General features: G+C 41.8%; 1 protein-coding gene across 1 annotated transcript; it reads right to left on the bottom strand.

Annotated features, from left to right (window-relative positions):
* Positions 1-2,538: 2,538 nt before the first annotated feature.
* On the bottom strand, positions 2,539-24,198 carry LOC121929502 (ER degradation-enhancing alpha-mannosidase-like protein 2). The gene is given in 13 exon segments (XM_042465121.1): positions 2,539-3,084; positions 3,621-3,742; positions 6,354-6,498; positions 6,901-7,025; positions 8,718-8,859; positions 12,023-12,234; positions 16,613-16,629; positions 16,631-16,736; positions 17,697-17,698; positions 18,113-18,216; positions 19,588-19,627; positions 20,388-20,498; positions 24,023-24,198. Coding segments are annotated over 13 exon segments (1,725 nt in total). The 5' UTR covers positions 24,130-24,198; the 3' UTR covers positions 2,539-2,592.
* Between the last annotated feature and the right edge of the window lie 752 nt (positions 24,199-24,950).

Below are 24,950 nucleotides of genomic sequence, written 5' to 3'. Positions count from 1 at the left end.
AGAGTGGTTTTTGCCTTTGCCTTCCTCTGAGGCTGGGAGAATATGACTTGCCCAAGGTTGCCCTTGGGTTTCCATGGCCAAGGAGGAATTCAAACCCGTCTCCAGTTGTAGTCCAACACTCAGACCACTCCACACTGGCTCTCCGCTCATTAAAAGGCAGTTTCCTATATTCCATGATGATAAGTAATTACCATTCTCTTCAATTTCTATGCCAGGAATGAGTGAAACTCTGTATTGTCATGATGAATGCCCTTCTTAATGCTTTTGATCATTAAAGCATACATGAAATGGATAGCCCTTCAAAGAGAAGAAACAGGCAAATAAAAGACTGCTTTCTGACAGTTGTTGAGTAGTGCTACTGAAAGTGGGGGCCCAAGGACCACTGCCAGTGCAAGAACCACCAGCTGCTGGTCCCTGGAAAGTTTCAAAGAAAGAATGGGAACAAATATCACATGGGTCCCTGGCACTGGACAAAAACAACCTGCTGGTTTCCCACATCAGATAACTTAAGTAACACTGAAATAAAGGACCATATAGGCCACTTTAAGTATTTTATTGCATGGTATATATTCCAGTTTCATGCTATGTTAAACAGCTGGTGAGTCAACTCATGAATATTTTTAAAACAATTGATTTAAGATGGACAATTCTATGCTCTCTACAGGGTGCAGGATCCTCATAGTGCCTTTATTTGGCAGGATTACAGGAAATAGCATAAATCCAATTGCCAGTTCTAATTAGAGTAACACCATCAAATCAGCTAGTGAATGGCAAGTCAAAACCTATATAGAGAGTCCAACTGCACCTATGAGTTTCTTCTAATCGGAACTGTTAATTGGATTTAGGCCAATATCGTATACACAAAGCTGAAAGAAATAAAACCAACACATCTGATGGTATAACAATGTTGGTATCAGTGTTATTTCAGTAGAATACAATTATCCAAAAGAATACTATCTTTGTAATGTATTTTACTGTTTACATCTTAACCAATATTGCCAAAAGGAAAAGGTTTTACTAGCTCAGTCTTTGGGTTTTGTGACCAGAAGATATGTTAAAGCATGAGTGGAATTTTGGTGATCTTTCAGATATTACTGCACTGCAATTCCCAAGAGCCCATATCAAGCATAGCCAATGGAGAGAAATATTTCTGACCCAACCTCATCTGAAAGGCTACACATTACCTACCCATGTTGTAAAGACTTAGCCAGCAGCTATGTTTTTCCTTTTCTCTAGAGAAAGTCCTTTGCTCCTTGCTGTGGTCCTGGCATGGGCCATGATTCCCCACAACTGCAGTTTTATTGCCAAAATGCACTGTCAGTGGACCACTTCTGGCAGTAAAAATTCTAGCTACATTTTTAACATATAGTTTGGCCCTTTCAAATGGCTATGGAAGGTAATATCTTAATTTTGTAGATAGGAAGCAAAGTCTGAGAGCACACAGCATTCTAATGTTATACTCAAGTCCTAAAATATTCAAGTAAATTCAACTTCATGGTGTACAACCCACTCAGCAGAGGCCTAAGAGGGATGCCAGTTTCAAAGAAACCCAACATAACTGCCCTGAGTTCAGTCTTTTCCCAGAGTTTTGTCAAGTTTAATAACATGGCTTCAAATTAACAGAAAGATAAAGCAAATTCAGTAGTACTTTCACATAAGCAAACTCCTGTCTCAGACAGACTGTCTGGGCTCAAACCTGAACCAGCTACTTCTCAGGCATCAGCTATTTCCTAGATAGCACAGTGTAGTAGGAGTTTAATTCAAACACTTAACAGAGCACCACTTGCAGTGGAGGAAAAGTAGGGAGGCAAACATGAATGTCTTGCTCATGCATCCTCCAGAAAAGTAGCCCTGAAGGGCTGGATGCTCCTTCAAGGGATCTGCACAGGTCATCTCTGCATTACCTTCCTCTAGCTTGGTGCTTCCTCTGAATGGGCAGAGCCCTCCTGTTGACAAAATAGCCTGCCTGAATCTAATCCAGCAACTCACTTATGTTAACTTTACTGTCTCCCTCCAATACCTTTGTTAACTAGAGAACTATTGTAACAGCCTATGGCTTCCAAATCAGCTAGTCAGGCTGCCCATTACTGGTTTTGGTCTCATCCAGCTGACAGAATTTCATCTAGGCACCCACAACATGGACATGTAACATTTCCCCCTCATCTTTGTTCTAAACATCTTTACCCAAAGAATAATTCAAAAGCTTTCTTGCAATATTAATAGCAGTCTAATAGTAAGAGGCTCTAAATTTTTCATTGCATGAGGCCAGCATGGTTATTAATATCAGATTACAGTACTTTTCTTTGGCTCAACTTTAGTTCAACAGCAAACACACTCTCTGAAAAGGGGGGAGGAGTAAAAAATGGAGGTGTGAAGGGGACTGGTAGAATCTGAAAACAATACAGAAGTGTCAGACAGTAGCTGATCTTTCATTGACAAAATACTTCTGCTTTCCACTGTGGATGTTCCTCAAAACAAAAACTACCCTGCTTTGAAGAATAGTATCTCCTATTTATCAAGGAAACAGCAGCAGAAAGGTGCAAATAAAATAGATGTTTATTAATTCAGCAACTCTGGATCAGAGCAGAGGAATCATGTATTGTCCAGGAAAACCTGACCCAGAACAGCCAGTTTTGAGTTGAAGGGTTGACTGGGACAGCTTAGTATTGTTCTTCTTTTTTCTTTCTGTTTTATTTGTCCCTTGCAGTTTTCTGAGGAAGTATCTGCAGAATGCTTTTGCCTGCCCTCTTCCCTTTGATCAGAGGTTCTTGCAAAAGAGAACTTCTTGCTTCTTTTGAGAGAATAGAACTCCCGCATTAAATCCTCCACTTCCCACTGCTCTTCCTTTTGTTTCCTGCAACAGTGCAGGGCAGCAGGGTCTATCGGGTGGGCTTCAGTATTGAAAATGTATCCACCAGCATCAAGAATACACTCCCCATACGGTGTCAGTGTGACGTCAAAAGATGAGCCATTGTTATGAATGAAGTTGTCAGGGTCAAACAGCAGATATAGGTATTTCACTGTTTCAGCCAGGAAGAAGGATTCCATGCGATTATCTAGTCTGTGATCTCTCAGGTCTTTGATCTAAAGGGAGGGAAGAAGTAGTTACATTGCATGTCAGAACTCAACATTTAACTATTTCAGAAGTAAGCTATCTGTTGCACTGGAAGAACACACAAGAAACAAGAATTAGGGGACTGACTCTGCTTCAATTCTGCTGGTTCAGAATTATGACTAAGAATCAATGATGTATTTGTGCTACAGAAAGATGACTGAACAGATACTGGGCAGGACTGGCCCTAACATTAAGTAGAAAGAAGTAGCCATCACAGGTAGTGGATGCTAGGGGTGGGGAGGGGACTGCAAAAACAGTTACCTGGCTATTCCTCTTAAGCAACCCATCTATTCTCCTCTATTAGAAGACAGAGCTATGTGGGTAATACAACATGTCCTGACTTGATCTTGGGAGACTCCTAAGTGCAGATGGAGGTGCCATTTTGTTCTTTGCCTCAGACAGCAAAGAGTTTTGGTTTCTTTATTTGTTTTTTTGTTTACGCTGCTGGTAAAGAAAGCTTGAGAGAGCCAATCCGCTACTAGAAGGTTCAAAAGAAATACTTAACTGTTGCAAAGCCGCACTCAACCTTGCAGATTTTTTCTATTGCCTCTACAACATCTCTGCCCAGCTCCAAAAGGGTGGGATCCCGTGTAGCTCGATAGAGATACATAGCACTCTCTATTAGTTCTGCAAAATCCAAAACAGAGAAAAAATACACTTAACCACCTTTTTGCATAGGCAGGGATGCAATATATACAGTACACCTGGTCAGTCTCCTAAAATTCTGAATACAGGAAATTATAAAGGAAATGTCTCCTGCTGCTGTACATGGAATCTTTTAGCATACCACTCTTATGTTTAGAATGCATCACATTCTATGTAAGATGCAGCTGATCTTTTTTTCATATAATTAAAATATAACACCCATTCTAGACATATTCATCAGCTCGGCTATTTGGGCTTTCCTCACCCTGCATTCACTCACTCACTCACTCACTCACTCACTCCAGTTAGCAAGGAGTTTTGAAGAAATCTGAAATAGAAGTACAGCTTTTGAAATTTGGATTGATTTACAGCAAAGAAAGGATTTATGCAGCTCTTCCAGCTGTTTTTGTGACCTCCAAGGATGTTTTTGTGACCTCAGATTTTCTTGACTCCTCTGCCAAAACTCTGAGAGCATTAAATATCTAGAGCCCTTTCAAACTACACTTTTTTACAGTACTATGATTTCACTTTAACCACCATAATTCCATCCAGTGGATTCCTGGGATTTGCAGTCTAGAGGGGCATTTAAAATTCTCAGCCAGAGAGCTCTAGCACCTCACTGAATTACAAACCTCAGGATTCCATAGGATGCAGCCATGGAAGTTAAAACAGAATCACTGCTAGTAGTGTCAAAGGGGTTTTGTTTTAGCAGAAAGTCCTCTTTCACATTTTTTAAATTTGCAAACTGGAAGTGACTTTCTTATCATTACTCGTTTCATATGGAGAGGTGGTGTGACCCTCAGAGGCTGTTGGAGCTGTAACAATAGTCCTTGGATCTCTGGAGTTTGCCTGCCTTATGTCTACAACCAAGCCAATCCATAAGGTAATATGGGGAACTCCCAGAAGGAAGCCATCAATACTATTTATGTATTTACATCTTGCATACAGAAAGTGAGAAACTTATTACAGGTATACCTCAGTTAACAAAGTAGATGTGTTCCTGGGCTTTACAGCTATAACAGAAAATTTGGTTCCAGAGATGAAAATGACATAGAAATACAATCAGCCCTCCATATTGGTGGGCTAGTCAGAATGGAGAATCCACATGTCCCTTGCCCCATTGCTATCAATGGTGGCGTGTGTTGGCATTCACTGACCCCTGATGGGACTTGAGGTCCAATGTTTTTTGTTATGTTCTGAGGTATGTGTATGTCATAAACTGAAACCGCACTGATAAAGGGCTGACTGTAATAGGATTAGTTTCCAAGGATGACTTTTTTATTATTTCATTAGCCTTACTTTCCTCATCATTTCTATAATTTTTCGCATGAAACAAAGTTTGTGTATATTGAACCATCAGATCTATGCTTCTTTAACATGCTGGGTGAAGTTGGAGAGACAGGCTTATTTACTTTCCCCTTTTCTATCTGCTTTGCTATTTATGCATGCTTGGTAAGGGATTCTGGAGGCAGCTGCTGTTTGCCTTATCTGTTGTAGGCAGGAATATATGACTACAGTCAGGTTGGCTAGAATCCTGCTCTTTTTCAGGTTTATTTTTATTGTATTACAGTGCGCCCTTCCCTTATGTGGGGATCCGTTCCAGACACCACCACCCCACCCCCCCGCATAAGGGAAAAACCATGTATGCTTGAGCCCCATTAGAAGTACAGTGTGCCCTTGCTTTATGCGGGCGATCCATTCCAGACTCCCCCGTGTAAAGCAAATTCCGCATATGCTCGAGCCCCATTTAAATGAATGGGGCTTGTGCACGTGGTGGCATGCACGCACTATTAGTCCCTATGGGACGCGGCATCCCTTCTTCCCCGTGCGGCTTTCAGCATACGCTGAAAGCCGTGTATGACGCAGGTGCACTATAATGGGGCTCATGTACGTGGCACGCCATGGGGCACACATCACATTACTTCTTCCGTGGTGCGAGAGGAGTTCTTCCAGTGCGGCTTCCAGCATATGCTAGAAGCCGCATATGGAGCACCCACCTATAATGTGGGCACACTGTATTTGCTGCAAGCACACTGCTGTAACAGAGTATCAAAAATCTGTTCCTCCAGCCCTCCTTCACCATCCACCCATTTCTGATGCTGCTAAAAATCCTTCAAGTTAGACAGAGGACAAGGAAGAGAAGGGCAGGCTGGGGAGGCATAAAAATACTTTGTACAGGTTGAGTCTTCCTTGTCTGGAATTCCAAAATCCAAAATACTGCAAAATCCAAAATTGTACACATGAATAGCTGAACTAGAAACATTTGCTTTCTGATGGTTCAATGAACGCAAACTTTGTTTTAAGACAAAAATTATTTAAAATATTGTCTATTGGACACAGGCTATGTGTACAAGGTGAATGAATCATAAATGAACATATGAAGCAAATTAATTTTGTGTTTAAGCTTGGATCCCATCTCCAAGGTATTATGTATATGCAAATATTCCAAAATCCAAAAAAATCCAAACACCCAAACTTTTCTGGTCACAAGCATTTCGGATAAGCAAGACTCAGCCTGTAAAAAGGAGTTTCTTGTTCAGATGTTTTATTAAGTGACATATGCCTGTACAAATATGGTCATGTACATACTTACCAGGTCTCAGTGGGTATCCTTCACGCTTTTCCACTGTATAGCCCTGAGGAATATTGTAGAACTCAGGCAGCCCACCAAACTGCTTCCAAACCGTGTAATAATTGAGGAATGTTCGCATTGCACTATCTATGTCTCCAATGAGGCTCTGTGGGATGGGGGAAACGAACCAATGAGATAATAAGGAACTGACCACACCAGACTTAACATCACCTTTTTTCTTCTAAGCTGACATGAAAACTAAAAGCTACAAATAATAATTACAGGGTAGGATGGCTGTAGAAGACTTTAGCCTTCTGATTTCAATAACTACTCTGCTTAAGAAATCACTCCTTTAATTTCAATACTGGAATAATTTCCCCAGATGCTCAATAGGAATGGTGGTTCACACAGTCAATGGTGAGATTGGCTTCCTTGAATTTCCATTTATACAGGCTGAATATTGGATCCAGATTCTACTTTGCGTAGTGTCTACTTTCACTTTTTACAGAACTAACTGAACTAGAATTGAAAGGCAATTGAAATATGATTGTTCAAGAGAATCCCTTACCTGTAATCCAGGCCAGTAGGCTTCAAGGGACTGAAAAACTGGCATTGAGACAGTCCCTTTGTACATTTGGACCCAGAGGTACCAATCATCAAATTTTGTATAGTTCTTTATAGCTCTGTTATAGTCTGTAGAAAGGACAAGTCAAAGCCAGTAATAAAGATCAGATAAGAAATGTAAAATTTCAGAGCGAAATTGTATGTCTTCTTGCTACCGATACTGCAAGAGGTCACCCTTTGGGAAATGTATCAGCCAATTCTCTTGTTATACTTGAACATATCATAAGAATGGCAACATGAAAATGACTTTCTTTAAAGGTATGAAATTTGCTACACAGATAGAAAAGCTCACTGCGGGCCTCAACAGACGGGCATAAAGAGCCGGCCTTGGGGTGGAGTAGGGGTATGGTGTCCACACGCTGGTCACCCATACGCCACCCCATGCTGCCCACCTGACCAGACGGCGGGCAGAGTCACACCGCGTCTTTGGCTTACATGCGCTGTGCTGAACAACTGTCAAAAGCTGCGGCTATAAAAGCTGCATTATAAAATGAGAACCAAAAGTGTGAGCTCAATACGCTACTGGGGCATAGTAGACAATAACTATGACTTAGCACTAAGGTTAATGATGCAACTGCACTCTAGCTGAAAGGACATTCAGCTGTTGACATTCAGAGGTGAAAGGAAAGTCTGCGGCTAGGGTGCCCTTTCTGCGGCGCAAAAAGGAGCCGTGGAAATGCCGATCCGACAATGAAAGAGGCGGCTGCAGGCCGCCCCTTAGGGATGGTCTGTTCAGCCCCAGAGTCCCCTTAAACGTGATGAGCAAGTAAATAAGATCAGACTGCACTGAATGAAATGGCTACTTGTCTCACAAAAATGTTTCTAAGCTAAACCAGATCCATGATTTCTTGCCAGAGGCTAGGGCAGACAGGTTAACCAAGCCTCTGTGCAAGTGTGTTGTCATCAGTTCTTCAAAATGCCTATATGATTGTGAATTTAAAGTTAATGAGAAACAGGAAGTAACATAAGAATAAGCAGCTCAGGAGAGCAAATCAAATCTCCTTTTCTAGTTATGACCATCTCAAGGCTAAGGCGGGTTACAGACCGCCCATTTGGGGCGGTCTGTACCTGCCCCTTTCCCTGGTGTATCGGGGCCTCAGCTGCCAGAACGGCAGCCGCTGAGGCCCCAATCTGCCGCTTTTCAGGCTGCGGGGAAGCAGCAAAACTCTGCTTCCCTGCAGCCTGAAAAGGGGTGTCCTTGGGGCTTCAAGCCCCAAGGACACCCCACGGTGGCAGGGAGGAGGAGAAAGGGGCCGCTTGGCCCCTTTCTCCCTTGCTTCACTGGGTGCAGCCGTCTGAAGGCTGCGCCCAGCGACGCAAAGCGGCGCTGCAAACCAGGAAGGAGCTCCGAAATGGAGCTCCTTCCTGGTCCGCACTAAGGGCGCACTAGGCGCCCTGGCGTGGAGCGAGGACGTCACATCCGCGCCGCCCCGTATAGAGGCGGCGCGGCCGTGACGTCCTCATGGCAGCAGCCGTCTGGAACGGCTGCCGTCATTTTTTACGCGCAGAGCGCGTATTAGGGTTAGGGAGGTACGGAAGCACCGCACCTCCCTAACCCTAGTACGCGCTCCACGGGTACTTTAATGGCGGTGTGTAACCCGCCTAAATAATCATGGGAGAGTGAAGAAGCAGCTCTAATCCTGATCCAGAGGTTTTGTTTTTAACAGCAGCCCTACAAGTAGGTTCTTATCCTATATCCATTGACAACATACTGAAGAAGGTTCTTGAGTAGGAATCTAGTAAACCATACGTGCTTCTTACCTAAGAACATGGACATGAGTTCTTCATCTTGCAAAAGGATGGCTCCTTTAACAAGATATTCAAAATAAGAATCCACTCCTGCTCCAATCCCAGCATCTTGGGCTACCCATTTGGCAGTTACTACATCAACATGATTGCCCACCTGAAAAAGAAAAGAAAGTCCATGTTTTCATGGCACAATTTGTAACTAGTATTTGTATAACTACATTTCTATATCACCCAGCAAAAACATATTTATATAAGTAGTGTGTGTGTGTGGGGGGGGGGGGGGGAAAACACATAGTCAAAATAAAAAAAAATAAAATAAACTACCTCTCTTACATTTCTAGTGCAAATTTTGTGCCATACATGCCCTCAAGGGTTGTATCTTGACTAAAAACCAGAAATGTTTTTGCCAGCACAGGACCAGTTATACTTAATGCAGAAAATTAATGGTTCCTCAACACAAAGACTATCTGCCTATTCAGGCATTTTATGTTGGTTTTTATCACCTCTGTCTGCAATTTTATGGTGTTGTTACCTCCCAGCTAAATTATATGAAGGAAGTGTTTTGTCTTTCATATTGTATTTTTAGTGTTCTACACTGTCCTGGAATGAAAGAAGGATCAGAAACGTTAAAAACAAAATAAATACATTTTAACAGTATTCTTAGGTACAGTTTTTAATACAGATTGCATTATAAAATGAGAACCAAAAGTGTGAGCTCAATACGTTACTGGGGCATAGTAGACAATAACTATGACTTAGCACTAAGGTTAATGATGCAACTGCACTCTAGCTGAAAGGACATTCAGCTGTTGACATTCAGAGGTGAAAGGAAAGTCTGAAGCTGTACAACACGTATTACAGGAATATGGAAAATAAGAGAAGCATGAGAAAAGCATTAATCGGGAAACTAGACATAGTGAAACAAGAAATAGAATGTATTTCCGGGAACACTGTCAGGGAGGAATGCAAAAAGATAGAACCCTGAATACAACTGTTGTGTGCAGGGACAAAGAGAATTACATAACTAATTGAGAGATATAGAAGGAGAAAATGAAGAGCAAGAGACCTCTACCACAAGATCTGAGAAATCAAAGGGAAATTTAAACCAAGAGTGGTGTTGCTCTACCATCAGCTGAGGAATATATTGATGGAAACAATACACAGAAGAAGAATATAAGAGACGAAAGAATGACAGATTTATTCAGAGAAGAACCATTTGAAGAGGAACCTACAATTTTAGAAAGTGAAATGGAAGCTACACTTAGGGCACTTGGGAGAAATAAATCACCAGGAACAGAAGGCATACAACAGAGCAGCTTCTAGCTACAGAGAAAGAATCCACTCACATTCAAACTAAAATATGTCAACAAATAAGAAAAATAAAAGAATGGCCCACATATTGAAAATGCTCAATATATATACCAGTCCCCAAGAAAGGGGACACCAGAGATTTGTAGTAATCACAAGACCAGTGCATTAATTTCCCATGCAAGCAAAGTGATGCTGAAAATTCTACAAAGACTTCTGCCATACATGAAGCAAGAAATGCTAGATGTCCAAGCTGGTTTCAGAAAAGGCATAAGGACTTATACTGCAAATATATGTTGGATAATGGAACATACCAAAGAATTTCTGAAGAATTATCAAATTATAGCAAAGCCTTCGATTGTGTAGAACATGAAAAACTATGGAAATGGGTGTGTCTCAACATTTGATTATCCTGGTGCTTAACGTATAATCAGGTCACACTATGGAGAAACAGAATAGTTTCCAATTGGCAAGGGGACAGGCAAAGTTGCATCTTATTGTCCTATCTGTTTAACTTGAATGCTCAACATATCATATTTAAAGCAGGACTAGAGGAAGGAGGCATGAAAATTGGAGGAAGGAATATTAACAACTTAAGATATGCAGATGACACCATACTTTATGGCTTTTGATATGACCCATAGATAAGTTGAGGGTAAAACTTAGAGGCATGTAATGAAGGATGTAAATGATAAAGCAAAGGAAAACAATGCCAACAAACTTACAAAATTCCAGCAGTCATAATTACTTGTGCTCATACTAAAGGCTGGATGGAGGAAAGAGTAGAAAGGTATCAGTACTTCCAGGGCATATTAAACTTTTGTCTTTCATCAGGGAATGGTTTAATGTATACGCTCATCCCTCCATATTTGCAGCTTTGATATGTGTGGATTTGATTAATGTGTTCTCCCTAGGAATATCTAGGTCCTCCAGTGCAATTATATGGTCAATTTTAATGAAAAGTTGCACTGAAAGACCTAGAGATTCCTAGAGAGAATACTCTACTAGGCATCTGTAGCTCCTCCAGTGCAGTTTTATGGTCAGTGTCTGTTGGATGTTCACAACAGAGTTGCACTGGAGGACCTATAGATTCCCAGAGAGGTGATCTCTTGGTGTTTTTGCTATTTGCGGTTTTCCCATATTCACGGGGGTCTTGTGCACCTAACCCTAGTGAATATGAAGGAACAAGTGTATATATGATTTAAAGTACAGTACTTATATTGACCCGTGGATAAGTCGACTCAGGTTTTTTGAGTCAATTTTTTAACCTAAATTTCTAGACTTATACATGAGTATATACAGTACTGAAGAAAGTAAAAAAAGAAAGTGCAAAGGCAGTTTTATCACTGAACATTATAAAAACAAACCACAGATAATGATCCCAGATGATTTATATCAAAGTATGTAAGGTTACATTTACATAACTTTAAAATAGATGAAGGCACTGAAACAGTGAAAGATTTTCCATACCTTGGCTGGCATTAGAATGGAGATTGCAGTCAAGAAGTTAGAAAAAGATTAGGACATGGAAGGGCAGCTATAAAAGAACTGGAAAAGATTCTGAAGTGTAAAGATATATCATTTAATACCAAAGTTAGGATTTCAGTAGGAAAAGAGGAAGACCCCATTACAGATGGATAGACTTAGGTCCAAAACACATTGCAGAAATAATTCAGTTTGAGGCAACTTTAACTGCCCTGACTCAGTGCTAGGGAATTCTGGGAACTGTAGTTTCATGAGACATTTAGCCTTGTCTGTCAGAGAGCTGTGGTGTCACAGTCAAATACAATTCTCATGATTCCCTAGCACTGAGCCAGAGCAATTAAAGCGGTCTCAAACCAGATTAATTCTGCAGTGTCTTTTTGGCCTTAATCAAGGAAGCCACAGCTCTGAGTCTGTAAGAACTGAATAGGGCTATTGATGATAGGGTGATTTTCATTTATGGGGTTGCCATAAGTCAGAGTTGATTCGATGGCAGCAACAAGTGTGATAGGAATTTTTCTACTCACCAAGCCAATATCTGACCGGTTTTTCCAAAGGGTCTTAAGAGCTTTTCTGGCAACATGTTCAAATATTGGGTCACCTGTGAGATGACTTAATGACGCAAATTCCAGTATAAATGTACCGACACCAGCAGTACAAGTAATTGGTGTCTCTCCAGGGTTTACTCCATGTAGTAAGTTCACTGTCCCATATGGCATTCCAGTTGGTGTCTGGAAGGCTTCAAAAGAAAGGCATATATTAGGAGTGAACAAAATGTGGTTTTTTGGCAGTATGTAGCTCCTAAGACTGTTTTTGTGATGCCAGATACCCCCAGATTATACTCTTTTTTAGTATAACAGTTCTTTTTTAAATAGGTTGCCTACTTAACCCACCTTCCACACAGATCAACACCAAAAGGTCAGCTTTTAAAAATTGAAAGTGTTTCTCTGGCCACATCTGCATTTGTTCCCCACCCACCAATTTTTGGGAGAGGTTTTATAGTAGCCTGAGTGGCCCATGGAGAGCAGAAAATGGCCCAGATATTAAAAAAAATTAGTCCCCACACATTAAGTTGCAAACCCCAGTACACAGGACCTTAGGGCTGGAAAAGATATTATCAAAGGCAGCTCTGCATCCTATGGAAGAATTATGGATGTTGTACTATTAATGGTTTAAAATTAAAACATAAAGCATTATTCAATAAATATTAGCTGCTATTAAAGAGGTGTGTATTCCACACATTCACAGATTTGGCACACAACAGTCCAATCTGTTTTCTGACATCAAAAAGGACATCCTGAGAATTTCAGCCTTCATCCAATAAAAATATGTAAGGATGTTTCCTGCCTTCCAGGCTGCACAGAAGTTCTTGAAAACTGCAGGGCATTGCAATAAAGGATTAAAATAAGCACCTTCTTGGCCTTATTAGAGCTGAATATCATGGATATGCATTTTGAAATTATTTTAAACTTGGTGTGTTTTAATGCTTTTAAAATATTTTGACTTTTTAATATATAAAAATGCATCTAATAAACAATGGCATAATGATTTCTGCATTATTTGGCCAATTGGTGCTTTTGCATTTTCCCAGAGCAACAGTGACACGACTTATAATGGTCAATAAATTATTTCTATACCTTCCTTTATTGCCAGTTCCTTATTTAAGAACTCCAGCTTCATTGCCTCATTATTAGAAAGGACGCAGTATATGCCCTCCCCAAGTGTCCTATATTTCACCACTAAATGAGAATATAAACATTTAGTCTGCCCAATGGCATGTATTTTAAAATAATATTTTTTGGACTATAGTGCCGAAAATTTCCAACCTTGTATGGCCAATAGCCATACTGGTTGGGGGATCATGGGAATTATAGTCCAAAACAGTGTATTTCCAAAGCTAAGACACACAATATGATGAACTTCAGCCAAGTTGATTTCAATCAATTTTCTCTTAAGTACAACTGAGGCTGCACCCACACTGCAGAAAAAAAATATCAGTTTGACACCATTTTTAACTGTCATACCTCAATGCTATGCAATTCTGGGAACTGTTGTTTTCTGAGACATTTAGTCTTCTCTGTCGGAGAGCTCTGGTGCCACAACACACTACAATTTCCAGGATCCATAGCACTGAGCCATGGCAGTTAAAGTGGTCTCAGACTGGATTATTTCTACAGTGTGGATGCAGCCTGAGTCTGAATTCAATCTCCCAGTTACTACTTAAATCTTGGAGAAAAAAATGGCCAGCTTCCTAAAATGATTCTGGAGAGACTGAGGCTTGAAGCAGTCCAAATAAGAACAGAGCTAGAAATAAAAATTGAGCACTATGAAGGAATCATTGTGATACAATATGAAGTCTTAAGGTAAGAATTCCAGGAGAGGATGTAAACTACCCAGATTCAGTGTTCCTGACACTCAAAAGCCACAAAGAGACTGAACCATGCTGATCCCCATGAGATGAAACAGGAAATAAGGTTAGTGAGCTAATGCAGACAATATGAAATCTGCAGCGCTATATAAATAAAGCATAAATAAATAAATAAATAATAAAAATTTTATTTATATGCCGCCCTTCCTACGATCAGGGCGGCTTACATAAAATTAAAACACAATATACAAACAGATTAAAAATTCACAACAATAAAATCAAAACAAACAGGCAAAAAGCCCCATAGCCCAGCCTCTTGGCCACGGAAGAGGAGGGAGGCCCACAGGATTTTTATTCGGGGAATGCCTGTTGGAATAGGAAGGTTTTAAGATCCTTCCTAAATTGGGCCAGGGTGGTAGACGAGCGGAGCTCTGTGGGCAGCGCATTCCAAAGGGCTGGGGCAGCTATGGAAAACGTGGAGACTAACCTAGCCCCAGGCACCTTCAGTAGCTGCTGCCCAGACTGCATGATGATGATGATGATGATAATATAGTTTAGATGATGAATTCCCCCAGGGATTATTGAACAGGCAATTGTGCAACCTCTGTAACTCTTATCAAATACCAGCTTTCAAAGAGAACCTTGTCTGTGTGCTTCACTATTAAGAAAGGAAGGAAAAGGACTCTTCTGGCACCTTTAAGACTAATAATTTATTTCAGGCTATGCTTTCATGGTTTACAGTTTATTTCTTCAGATGCATGAAAGTCATAATCTGCACAAAGATTACTTAAAGGTACAATGCTGTTGTCGTTGCATGCCTTCAAGTCATTTCCGACTTACGCTGACCTCAAGATGAACCTATCAGGGGGCCTTCTTGGCAAGATTTGTTCAGAGGAGTATGTCATCACCTTCCCCTGAGGCTGAAAGAGCGTGACTTGCCCATGGTTACCCAGTGGGTTTCATGGCTGAGCTGGGAATCAACCCTGGCCTCCAGTCATAGTCCAATACTCAAACCACTACGCCAGGTGCAACAGGACTCCTTTTTCTTATTTTTTATTCTTATGTATGTTTCACCTTTTGCTTTCAGTTTCACATGAAATCATGCAACCAAGTGACACAATCTAAATACTTGGCAAACAACTGAATGCAATTACTGCGGAGATTTTGCATTATTTAACACATTGAGACATTTGGGTTAGCAAACAGCCACCTGTCTGGTCACTGTGGTGCATAGCTCTGTATGTAATAAAACTAGCAAGCTACTTACCCACATGTAATTGTTACACAATCCACAAAAATATCCAATATATTGCAAGATCTAATTCAATGGACTTTAGCAACCAACAGATTTTCTAGATCTCTTATGGTTCTTCTGGAAACTTTCCAGAAAAAGACTAAAATTGAACAGTGAAGAACACATCTGTTCAGTCCATGTCTACTGACTGGTATGAACACACCAGCCTAATGGCAGCAGAAAACAGGAGTCATAAACCTGAAACAGACAGGCAGGAAAGAGTGGCTTCCAACCACTTGGGGGTGGAGCGTGCAGATGACGAATGCCCCCGGAGCAGCTGGAAACATTTCTGTAGCTGCCTAAGGTGGCCTGAAACTGGCCAAAAATGGAGTGCTGAAAAGTGCTTCTTGCTGATGACCCATTCAGGGCTGTGGTAGTGGCTGGTTCCGGTACCGCAGCATCTGATTGCCATGGCCCTGTGCTGATCAGGGGCCGACTGGGGCTGGAGCAGCCAGAGGCTGCTCCAAGCTGCCAGTCTTCTTTGACCCTTAGTAACCACAAACCAAGAGGATCACCACAATAAAGGAGGAATATGGAATGTGTGTTATTCCATGTTCTGTTGGACTGTTGCTCCCCTCATCCTTCAGTGTCAGCTATACTGACTCCAGCTGATGGAAGTTGCATTCCAACAGATGGAGACGTATCATGCCCCTGCAGTAAAGCCCCCTACGTGCTCTGTTTCAGTTCAAGTGTCAGATGAGTATAAACTGACAAATACATCACTGAGCACAGTGTCTTTACCCCTGTCAAAATGGCATTAATTTCACCTCTAGATCACACTAGAACCATGATGTTACCCTCCACAATGCCATGAGTTTAACTAATGTTTTAATTTCTTTTGTATACATGTTTATAAAGGGTGATAAAGTTACTTATTGATTTCCATATTACCGTATATACTTGTGTACAATTCAACCTCATGTATAAGCCGAGGGAATGTTTTGGGGCCAAAATTTTGGATTTTGATATGAACCATGGATAAGTCAATGGTACAACTTTGGGGCATGTAACAAAGGATGTAAATGGCACTCCCCCCATGCATACACTCTCCTTGCAAAGGCAACTGGCTGTTTCCTGCTCCTTGAGAAAGGAGGGTCACATGCATACATACATGTGCGCCTTGCAAAGGCAACGGGCTCTTTCCTTCTCTTGAAAAGGAGGGACACTCACATGGTACCTCTTTCTGAGCAGTATTACCGTATTGACCCATATCTAAGTCAACCTATGATTCTGGGGTCAGTTTTTCGGCCTAAATTTTTCGACTTACACACAAGTATATACGGTAATTTCTTCAATCAGAAGTATTCTAGTCATAAGTCCTAAACTTTCTCTGCTTCCAGTGAACTGAATGGAAATATTTATACAACACCAAGAAATTAAGCAAATTATAGTCTAAAATGTCGTACCACAAAAGTAGGGAGGAGATACGTTCTCAGTTTCTTTAAGGCCACTCACCTGGTAAAAGTTTTTCGTGCTACACCCTGCCATTCCAAGAGGGGACCAGAGCATGGCCATCCGGCTTCCACTTCAACACCAGCTTTCTTAGACAACAAATGCGCAGACAGGAGGCCACCAACCACTGCAAAAGGCAGACAGTGCTAATTTAGAATCATAGTAGTATTGTCAAGTGTGTAAACACACAACACTTTCTTTTCAAAGACTACAGAAGAGCCAGTCATTCCATTCAGCTTTCTCCAGGACAACAAAATAAATTTTAATGTTTCTCTCAGTCACTGCAAGGAATAGATTATTTAAGCCATTAAATATCAATTAAAACAGAAGCCTTTTCCAACAGGTGTTTTGGACTACAACCCCCACCATCCCTGATTATTGGCCATCTGGCTTGGTCTGATGAGAACTGTGACCCAAGATATTTCAAAGTCACTGGGATGGAGAAGGAAAACTACGTGGATTAACAGATGAATACAGAAAATCCACAACCAAAAAACATGCACAGGCATAATCCCAAGAACATAACATCAGCTTTGCTGGATTTGACCAAAAGTTAATCTTATTCCAACTTCCTATTTCTGCCAGCTAGGTGCTTCCAGGGAGCATAAAAGCTAAGTATGAAGGCAAGATTTTCATCCTTGCATAAGTTATTGAGATACTTTACTGCTCAGCAAGGAAATTCCATTAGCTTTATTTGTACAGAACTCTAACAACGGTGTAGTTACAACCAGTAAGGGTTTTTTCATGTTATCTCCCTCACACAAAAGAATGCTAAGTTCTTCTCCTTTTTTAACCACCCACATTTAGGGCTATTACTCCAATGCTGCAGTTCTAGCTCTCAAGCCTCCCATCTTCTGATAGCATGAGGACTCTACCTTTAATCAAACTAGACAAACCAGTGGCAATTATGAGGTGAAAACGTGTGTTTTACAATCCTTACCGCAGGTAGGACTAACTATTGGCAGAAAATACCTAACATGATTGCCTTAGAAAACAGAGTAGCACAGCGAGATCCTTTTGAACTGAGAGAGGTATGTTTATATGCAGGATCCATCTCTTAGGAACCAGGCTATATGGCAATAGCAACCCCTCCTTCTAGTAAATGGATACAGTTTTCTTTAATATCCAGTTAGAACTGATGGGGAGAAGTTGGTTTTTTTTGTACAGTGAGCCCAAGTTTTTAATTCCTTTTGAGTGCTTTGCTAATGTTTATGGCTCTGGCCGCTGTAAAGTTATGGTTTGTCCCTTATATGTCCCACATTTCAAAAGGAGAGAAATGTCCCAAAGAGCAAAATACATTATGGTTGCAGCTATATCCCCCAAAAAGAAAATTTTGATCACAGATCGCCCACCCATACTAATAATACAATGATCTGAAGGGATGGGGAACTTGTAGCTCTCCAGATGCTGTTGGATTTACCTCCATTGTGCCTAACCATTCTAGGCAAAGCCTGATAGAAGGGGGCCACATGTTTCTCCATCCCGTTTTAGAGTTTGGCTCACCTCTGAATTTGTTCAAAGACAGAAGCGTTTACATCAATATCAAAGTTCAACGCCCTCCTGCAGCACACTGACAACTCTCTGGAATCAGAGATATTACCTAAAATCTAGAAATAAATTTTAAAAAATTGAATTCACAGATGATGGTTCATAGTACAGCAAACATCTACAATGTAAAAGAAGATCTATCCCAGATATCTTAAAAAAAGAAAGAAAGAAAAGGACATAGGAGCAATCTACTCCTCACTTGAACTGCAAGCACCAGAGGGACCTAGAAACTGTTGTACATGCTCGGGTAACCTCGAGATTGGATTTTCATGTAACTACTCTACATGGGGCAACCCTTATATCAAACTCGGAAGCTTCAAATGGTCAGAACATGGCAGCCCGGCTGGTCACTGGTGCTCCCAGGACCAGCCATATACACCGGGATTGAAAGATCTCCATTGGTTGCCTATCTGCTTCCGGCCCATATAAGGCGTGGTTATTACCTATAAAGCCCAAATGGCTTGGGTCCAGGTTACCTAAAGGACGCCTCTCCCCGTACATTCCGCCTCGCACTCTCATGGACATCTGGGCAGCAAGCTGAAGGTGCCTGGGGCTAGATTGTCCTCCACCACAAGGAGGACATTTTCCACTGCTGCCCCGCCCTTTGGAATACGCTGCCCACTGAGCTCCGCTCGACTACACCTGGGCCCAATTTAGGAAGGATTTGAAGACTTCCTGTTCCAACAGGCATCCCCGATTAAAAATCCTGTGGGCCTCCCCTCCTCTTTCGTGGCCAAGAGGAAGGGCTTTGGGGCTTTTTGCCTGTGTTTTTTTTATTATTTTATATGTGATGTATTTTGGATTTTATTGTATGTATGTTGTTTGAAATTTTATACTGTAAGCCGCCCTGATCGAAGGAAGGTGCGGGATAAATAAATAAAACTTTATATTTATTTATATTTATTTATTTGACCTGACATAAAATGCACAATCCGGTCATGAAAGGGAAAGTACCAAAACATGAAGGAAATGATTCTATTTCAATTCCAATGTTCTCATGCAGGTCTGTTGCTGTTGTGTGTCTTCAGGTTAAGACTTATGGCTACTCTAAGGCGAACATATTATGGAGTTTTCTTGGGAAAACTTGTTCAGAGGGGGGTTGCCCTTGTCTTCCTTTGAGGCTGAGAGAATGTAATTTATCCAAGTTCATTCAGCTAGTTTCCATGGCTGAGTAGGGATTTGAACTCTGGTCTCCCAGTGTCCTAGTCCAACACTCAAACCACTACACCACACTGGCTTGTGCAAAAACTGATAATGTTGAAGCTACAAGAATGGCAATTTTACTTAATCTCTCACAAACAGAGAAATTGAAATAGCAAGTTTGAAAAACAGAAATCATTTTCTGTAACCATAGGGCATACTTGACAAATAGGCAACACATAAGAAATGTAGGTTAAAAAGCTGATACTGAAAGTATGCATCTTACTTACTAGTAGGGTATCCAGTGCATCAATCAGTGTAAGAGAAAAACTGAAAAAGAACAAATGACAAAAATAAAGCAATGCCTCTTAAAGAAAGTGGCATCAATTGAAAAAGACACGGAGATGTGTATACTCTGACACTGAACCAAAGGACTTCCTTTCCCCCTCTGTCTCCCACCAAGTCAGGAAAAAAGCTAATCAGACATATGTTTGGAGCCAGGTCTGAGAGCCTCCACATAAAATAATGTTTTCCTACAAATGTTAGGCAGGTAGGAAATTGCCACAGATGATGAAACTATCAGAAGTCTACAGTACTATGGATAGAAATTACAAACAAAAAATTACAAGTTTACTACATAACAGAAAGAAATAGCTTCATTGAACATCTGCTTAAAAAGGCAGAGTTAAAATGCCTTTAAAAATAAACAAATAAAGTTGATGTCACACTAGCACATGCTGTCAGCATCCTGTAAGCTTCTGCATTCAGCTATTGTATTTTCAGTGCAACTCAATGCTGATTGAGGTGGCAATCATGAAATCTTCCAGATGTGGTTGAACGCAATTCACAACATTCCTCACATGGACTATGCTGACTACATTCCCTTGTGTTGAACTATAGTTCTGATAATCAACAGCCAACATGGCCAGGTTTGTACAGAAAGAATTACTTTCTCTCAGCTATCTGAGTAGAGACAGAAATATTTTATCTCTGCCACAAACTCGGTGCCTGCCAGCAGATTGTAAAGTTCTGCAAGAAATGGGTAACCACTTTAAAAAAAAAGAGAGAGAACATTCATTCTTCCCAGTACCTTCCCCAAGTGTCCTGGCCATCACATGTCAGTGGTCGCAGTTCATCATACGGGAAGGCATTTTCTAGGTAGTTATCATAAGCATGATAAAACATCGACTTGACTCGTTCTCTAAGGGAGGGAAAGATATATCAGAAATATTGCTGAAAAGCAATTCATATAAAACAAATGGAGTTCGTTTCTGTTGTTAACTTTTCACATACTACTGTGCTTCCCTTAAAATAAGATACTGTCTTATATTTATTTTTCCTCAATAAGACACACTATGGCTTATTTTCAGGGGATGTCTTGTTTTTATTAAGTATGGTACAACAATCTACATTTATTCAAATATAGTTATGTCGCCTTCTTCTGAAACACTGTCATAACTCTCCAAACCCGGAATTCCATCCTGAATTTCTTGTGGTTCCATTTTCTTTAGAACCATTGGCCCCAATCTTCCCACTCCCTTCCCACTCCCTTCTGTTCCGCGCTGGGCCTATCACTATGTCTTATTTTCGGGGTATGGCTTATACTGCACAAATGTTTAGAAATCCTGCTACGACTTATTTTATGGGTATGTCTTATTTTGGGGGAAACTGGGTAGCATTAACAACATGTTCTTTAGCATCCTTCAAAATGTATAACTTTGGACATGGGCCATGGCCTACAGCTCATATTCCATCACCCTGTCCCCAAGGCATCTAGAGGGGGGAAAAACTGTATTAGGCTTCTTTCTCCCTCTCCCACTATATATGAAGGCCCTTTAAAAAAAAATCTTCAGTACCAATAATCTGGAATGCCCCAGCAACAGTAACAACTGGTGTATGATCAAGGAGCTGGGGGCAACAGTATTTACTGGAGCCAAACATTTAGGAACTAAACAAATTAGTTGATTGAAATCTTTACTATGCATTCTTTAAAAAACAGCAATGCCACTACTTGGAATTATTTTCAGGCAGCCCTTATGCAACAGTTATACAGTGGACCCTTGTTATATGCTGGGGTTTGGTTCCAAGATCCCCATGTATAACAAAATCTGTGTATGCTCAAGTCTCATGAAATATAATGACATAGCAAAATGGTGTCCCTTATAAAAAATGGAAAATCAAGGTTTGATATTTGAAATTTATACCTTTTTTGGAACATTTTCAAACCGGGTATGCTTGAATCCGTGTATAAGAAGGGCCAACTGTAGCACTGAAATGGACACTTAGAGCCTACAGACCAGTGTTATACACTGACATGGGGACAGCGTGGGGGCATGGCGTATGTACGCCGGTTACCCCCATGCTGGCATCATGCCATGTGCCCAACTGTACGATGGGGGGGGGGGCGTCACGGCACTCCGTTGGTGCAGCATTTAAACATGCTGTGCCAAAGGAGCACTGAAAAGTCACTGCGGTGGCGGCTAGGGTGCCCTTTCCATGGCGGAAAGGCCAGATCGGGTCTGCAGCGCTCAGTTGCTGTGGCCCCGATCCGGCAAGGAAAGGGGCAGCATGGAGCTGCCCATTAGGGGCTGTCTGTTGAGCCCCTTAGAATTCATATTGCAGCAGTTCTTTGCTTTTCAACATGAGGGACTGCTTAATATAATTTTTGAACAGGAGGGGGAATCATATGTCAAGACCCTCTGGAGAAGTAATCATCAAGAATCCACCGTTTTACTCCTGTCCATCTTAGACCCTGACGTTTTTGATCTCTGCCATTCAGCCAAGTGGAAAAAGTATAATTACTACTCCTCATGCCTGGGCTTTTTATTTCAATTTCACCCTCAGTCAGGCAGAGATCTGTGCATTAAATAACCTGCAGATAAAGGTATGGCAAAGGGATCTTGTGCCACTGTGACTAACTGAAAGAGAGAAGTTGGTAGCAGACTTAAGCCTACTTTCTTCCTTTCAGATGCATCCGAAAGTAAGCTCAAGTCTACGAAAGCTCACATTACCGATTTCTGGATTTTACTTAGTCTCAAAGGTGCTACAAGATCCCTTTGCATACTGATTTTCCAGACTAACATGGCTATATCTTTGAGCTGGAGATAAAAGGAATGCTCCTGCCAACAAACAACGAAAGGATCTTCAACCTTCACCCTCATGTTTCCTTCTGCTCCCACCTTTCCTTGACATGCTTCATGGCAGGCAAATGTCTTGCAGGTTCAAGTTACCCACAGTGGGAGAGAGAGATGGGAGGAAGCAAAAACTTCCCCTGTTGAACTCTGGCCAAACCAATTATTAAACAAATGCAACTGGGATCAAATTCAAAGCCATAGCCGTGTTAGTCTGGAAAATCAGTCTGCAAAGCCATCTTCTAGCACTGTTGAGACTAACTGAAAGAAAGAAGCTGGTATTATGAGCTTTCATACACTTGAGCCTGCTTCCTCAGGTGCATGTGGTGGAGTAGAAAGCCCAGGAACAGACCAAGGCTGCATCTACACTGCAGAATTGACGCAGTTTGACACCACTTTAACTGCCATGGCTCAGTATGATGGAGTCCTGGGGTTTGCACATTTTGTGGGATATTTAGCCTTCTGTCAGAGGGAAAGTGTGGCCTGATGTCGTAACTCTGGTGCTGCAACAAACTACAATTTCCAGAATTCCATGAAGCCATAGCAAGTTAAAGCGGCATCAAAGCGGATTATTTCAGCAGCCTTGATCTTCTCCAGGCTAAACATACCCAGCTCCCTAAGTCTCTCCTCATAGGACATGACTTCCAGACCTTCCACTATTTTGGTCGCCTTCCTCTGGACACTTAGAATCATAAAACTGTAGAGTTGGAAGAGACCGCAAGGGCCATCCAGTCCAATCCCAATCTGCCATGCAGGAACTCTCAATCAAAGCATCCCCAATGACAGATGGCCATCCAGCCTCTGTTTAAAGACTTCCAAGGAAGGAGACTCCACTATACTCCAAGGGAGTTTGTTCCACTGTCGAATAGCCCTGATTGTCAGGAAGTTCTTCCTAATGTTTAGGTGGAATCTCTTTTCCTGGAGCTTGCATCCATTGTTCTGGGTCCTGTTCTCTGGAGCAGCAGAAAACAAGTTAGCTCCTTCCTCAATATGACATCCCTTCAAGTATTTAAACAGGGCTATCATAACACTCCTGAACCTTCTCTTCTCCAGGCTAAACATCCCCAGCTCCCTAAGTCTCTCCTCATAGGACATGACTTCTAGATCCTTCACCATTTTAGTCACCCTCCTTTGGACACATTCCAGTTTCTCAATGTCCTTTTTGAATTGTGGTGCCCAGAACTGGACACAATATTCCAGGTGGGGCCTGACCAGAGCAGAATACAGTGGCACTATTACTTCCCTTGATCTAGACACTATACTTCTATTGATGCAGCCTAAAATAGCATTGGCCTTTTTAGCTGCCGCATCACACTGTTGACTCATGTTCAACTTATGGTCTACTTGGACTCCTAGATCCCTTTCGCAGTAGTTTCATTCAGCCAGGTGTTCCCCATCCTATATCTATTCATTTCATTTTCCCGTCCTCAGTGATCCCCAAGCCTTTGCTCCTCCAGATACTTTGGACTTCAACTCCCATAATTCCTGCAATGCTGGCCAATAGTCCAGGAACTCTGGGAGTTGAAGTCCAAAGACCCGGGGGAGCACAGGCTTGGAGATCACTGGTTTAAACAGATGAAGGTAGGCCCCTCACCTGTAATGGGCGACGTCGACCTCCTTCCCAGCCCCAGGGGGCAACTGCCCGGGAAGATGCAGCACCCACAGCCAGAGCCAGCCCAGTAGGGAGCCTGAGCGCCGCATCTAAAAGGCAGCTAGGCCTCCCCAACGGCCTTCCGCGCGCAGCCATCCGCCCTGCCACGCCCCCTCCCCTCTTCCGGGTCCCGCCCCTTCTCCCCGCCGCGCACCAATCAGCGTCGCCGGCCCCGGCCCCGCCCGCGGGAGTGCTGACTGGGAAAGAAAGGGTTGGTGAGGCCCTCGCCCGGCCCCCACTGCGGCTGCGCAAACCGCCTTTGGGGGGGCGGGGCCTCTTTGGCGCAGCAACTCCCTCAGGAGCAGTTGGTATCCATGGTGACCAGCAGGCCTAGCCTCAAAGGAGGGCCCAGGGCAGGCGCCTCGAAGTGGAGGGCGTGGCCAAAGTAAAAAAGCTCAAGTCAGAACGCTGTATTCCTGCTTCTTAGTCCTGCTCAAAATGGTGGATTTAGGCTATGACCAAAATAAAAAGCTCAAAACAGTTCACGCTTTTTAGTCCTGCTCAAATGAAATTCCTTCTGGACAGTCAAGATACACGTTGGCCATGACTAAAACAAAAAGCTCAAAACACTCAATTCATGCTTCTTAGTCTTGGTCAAAATGGAGGACTTTTTTTTTGAAATCCCTCCTGGACAGTCAAGAAAAATGTAGGACATAATCAAATAAAAGCTCAAAACACTCAATTCATACTTTGTAGTACTGCTCAAAATGGAGGGCTTTTTGAAATCTCTCCTGGACAGGTTGGAATGTAGGACAATCAAGTCAAATGTAGGACATGGCCAAAGAAAAGCTCAAAACAATTGATGCTACTTAGTGATGCTCAAAATGGAGGACATTTTGGAATCCCTCCTGGACATTGATTTAAGACGAAT

Source organism: Sceloporus undulatus, chromosome 4 (assembly GCF_019175285.1).
Source record: "Sceloporus undulatus isolate JIND9_A2432 ecotype Alabama chromosome 4, SceUnd_v1.1, whole genome shotgun sequence".
NCBI classification, from domain to species: Eukaryota; Metazoa; Chordata; class Lepidosauria; order Squamata; family Phrynosomatidae; genus Sceloporus; species Sceloporus undulatus.
This window is presented reverse-complemented; position numbering and strand designations above follow the sequence as displayed.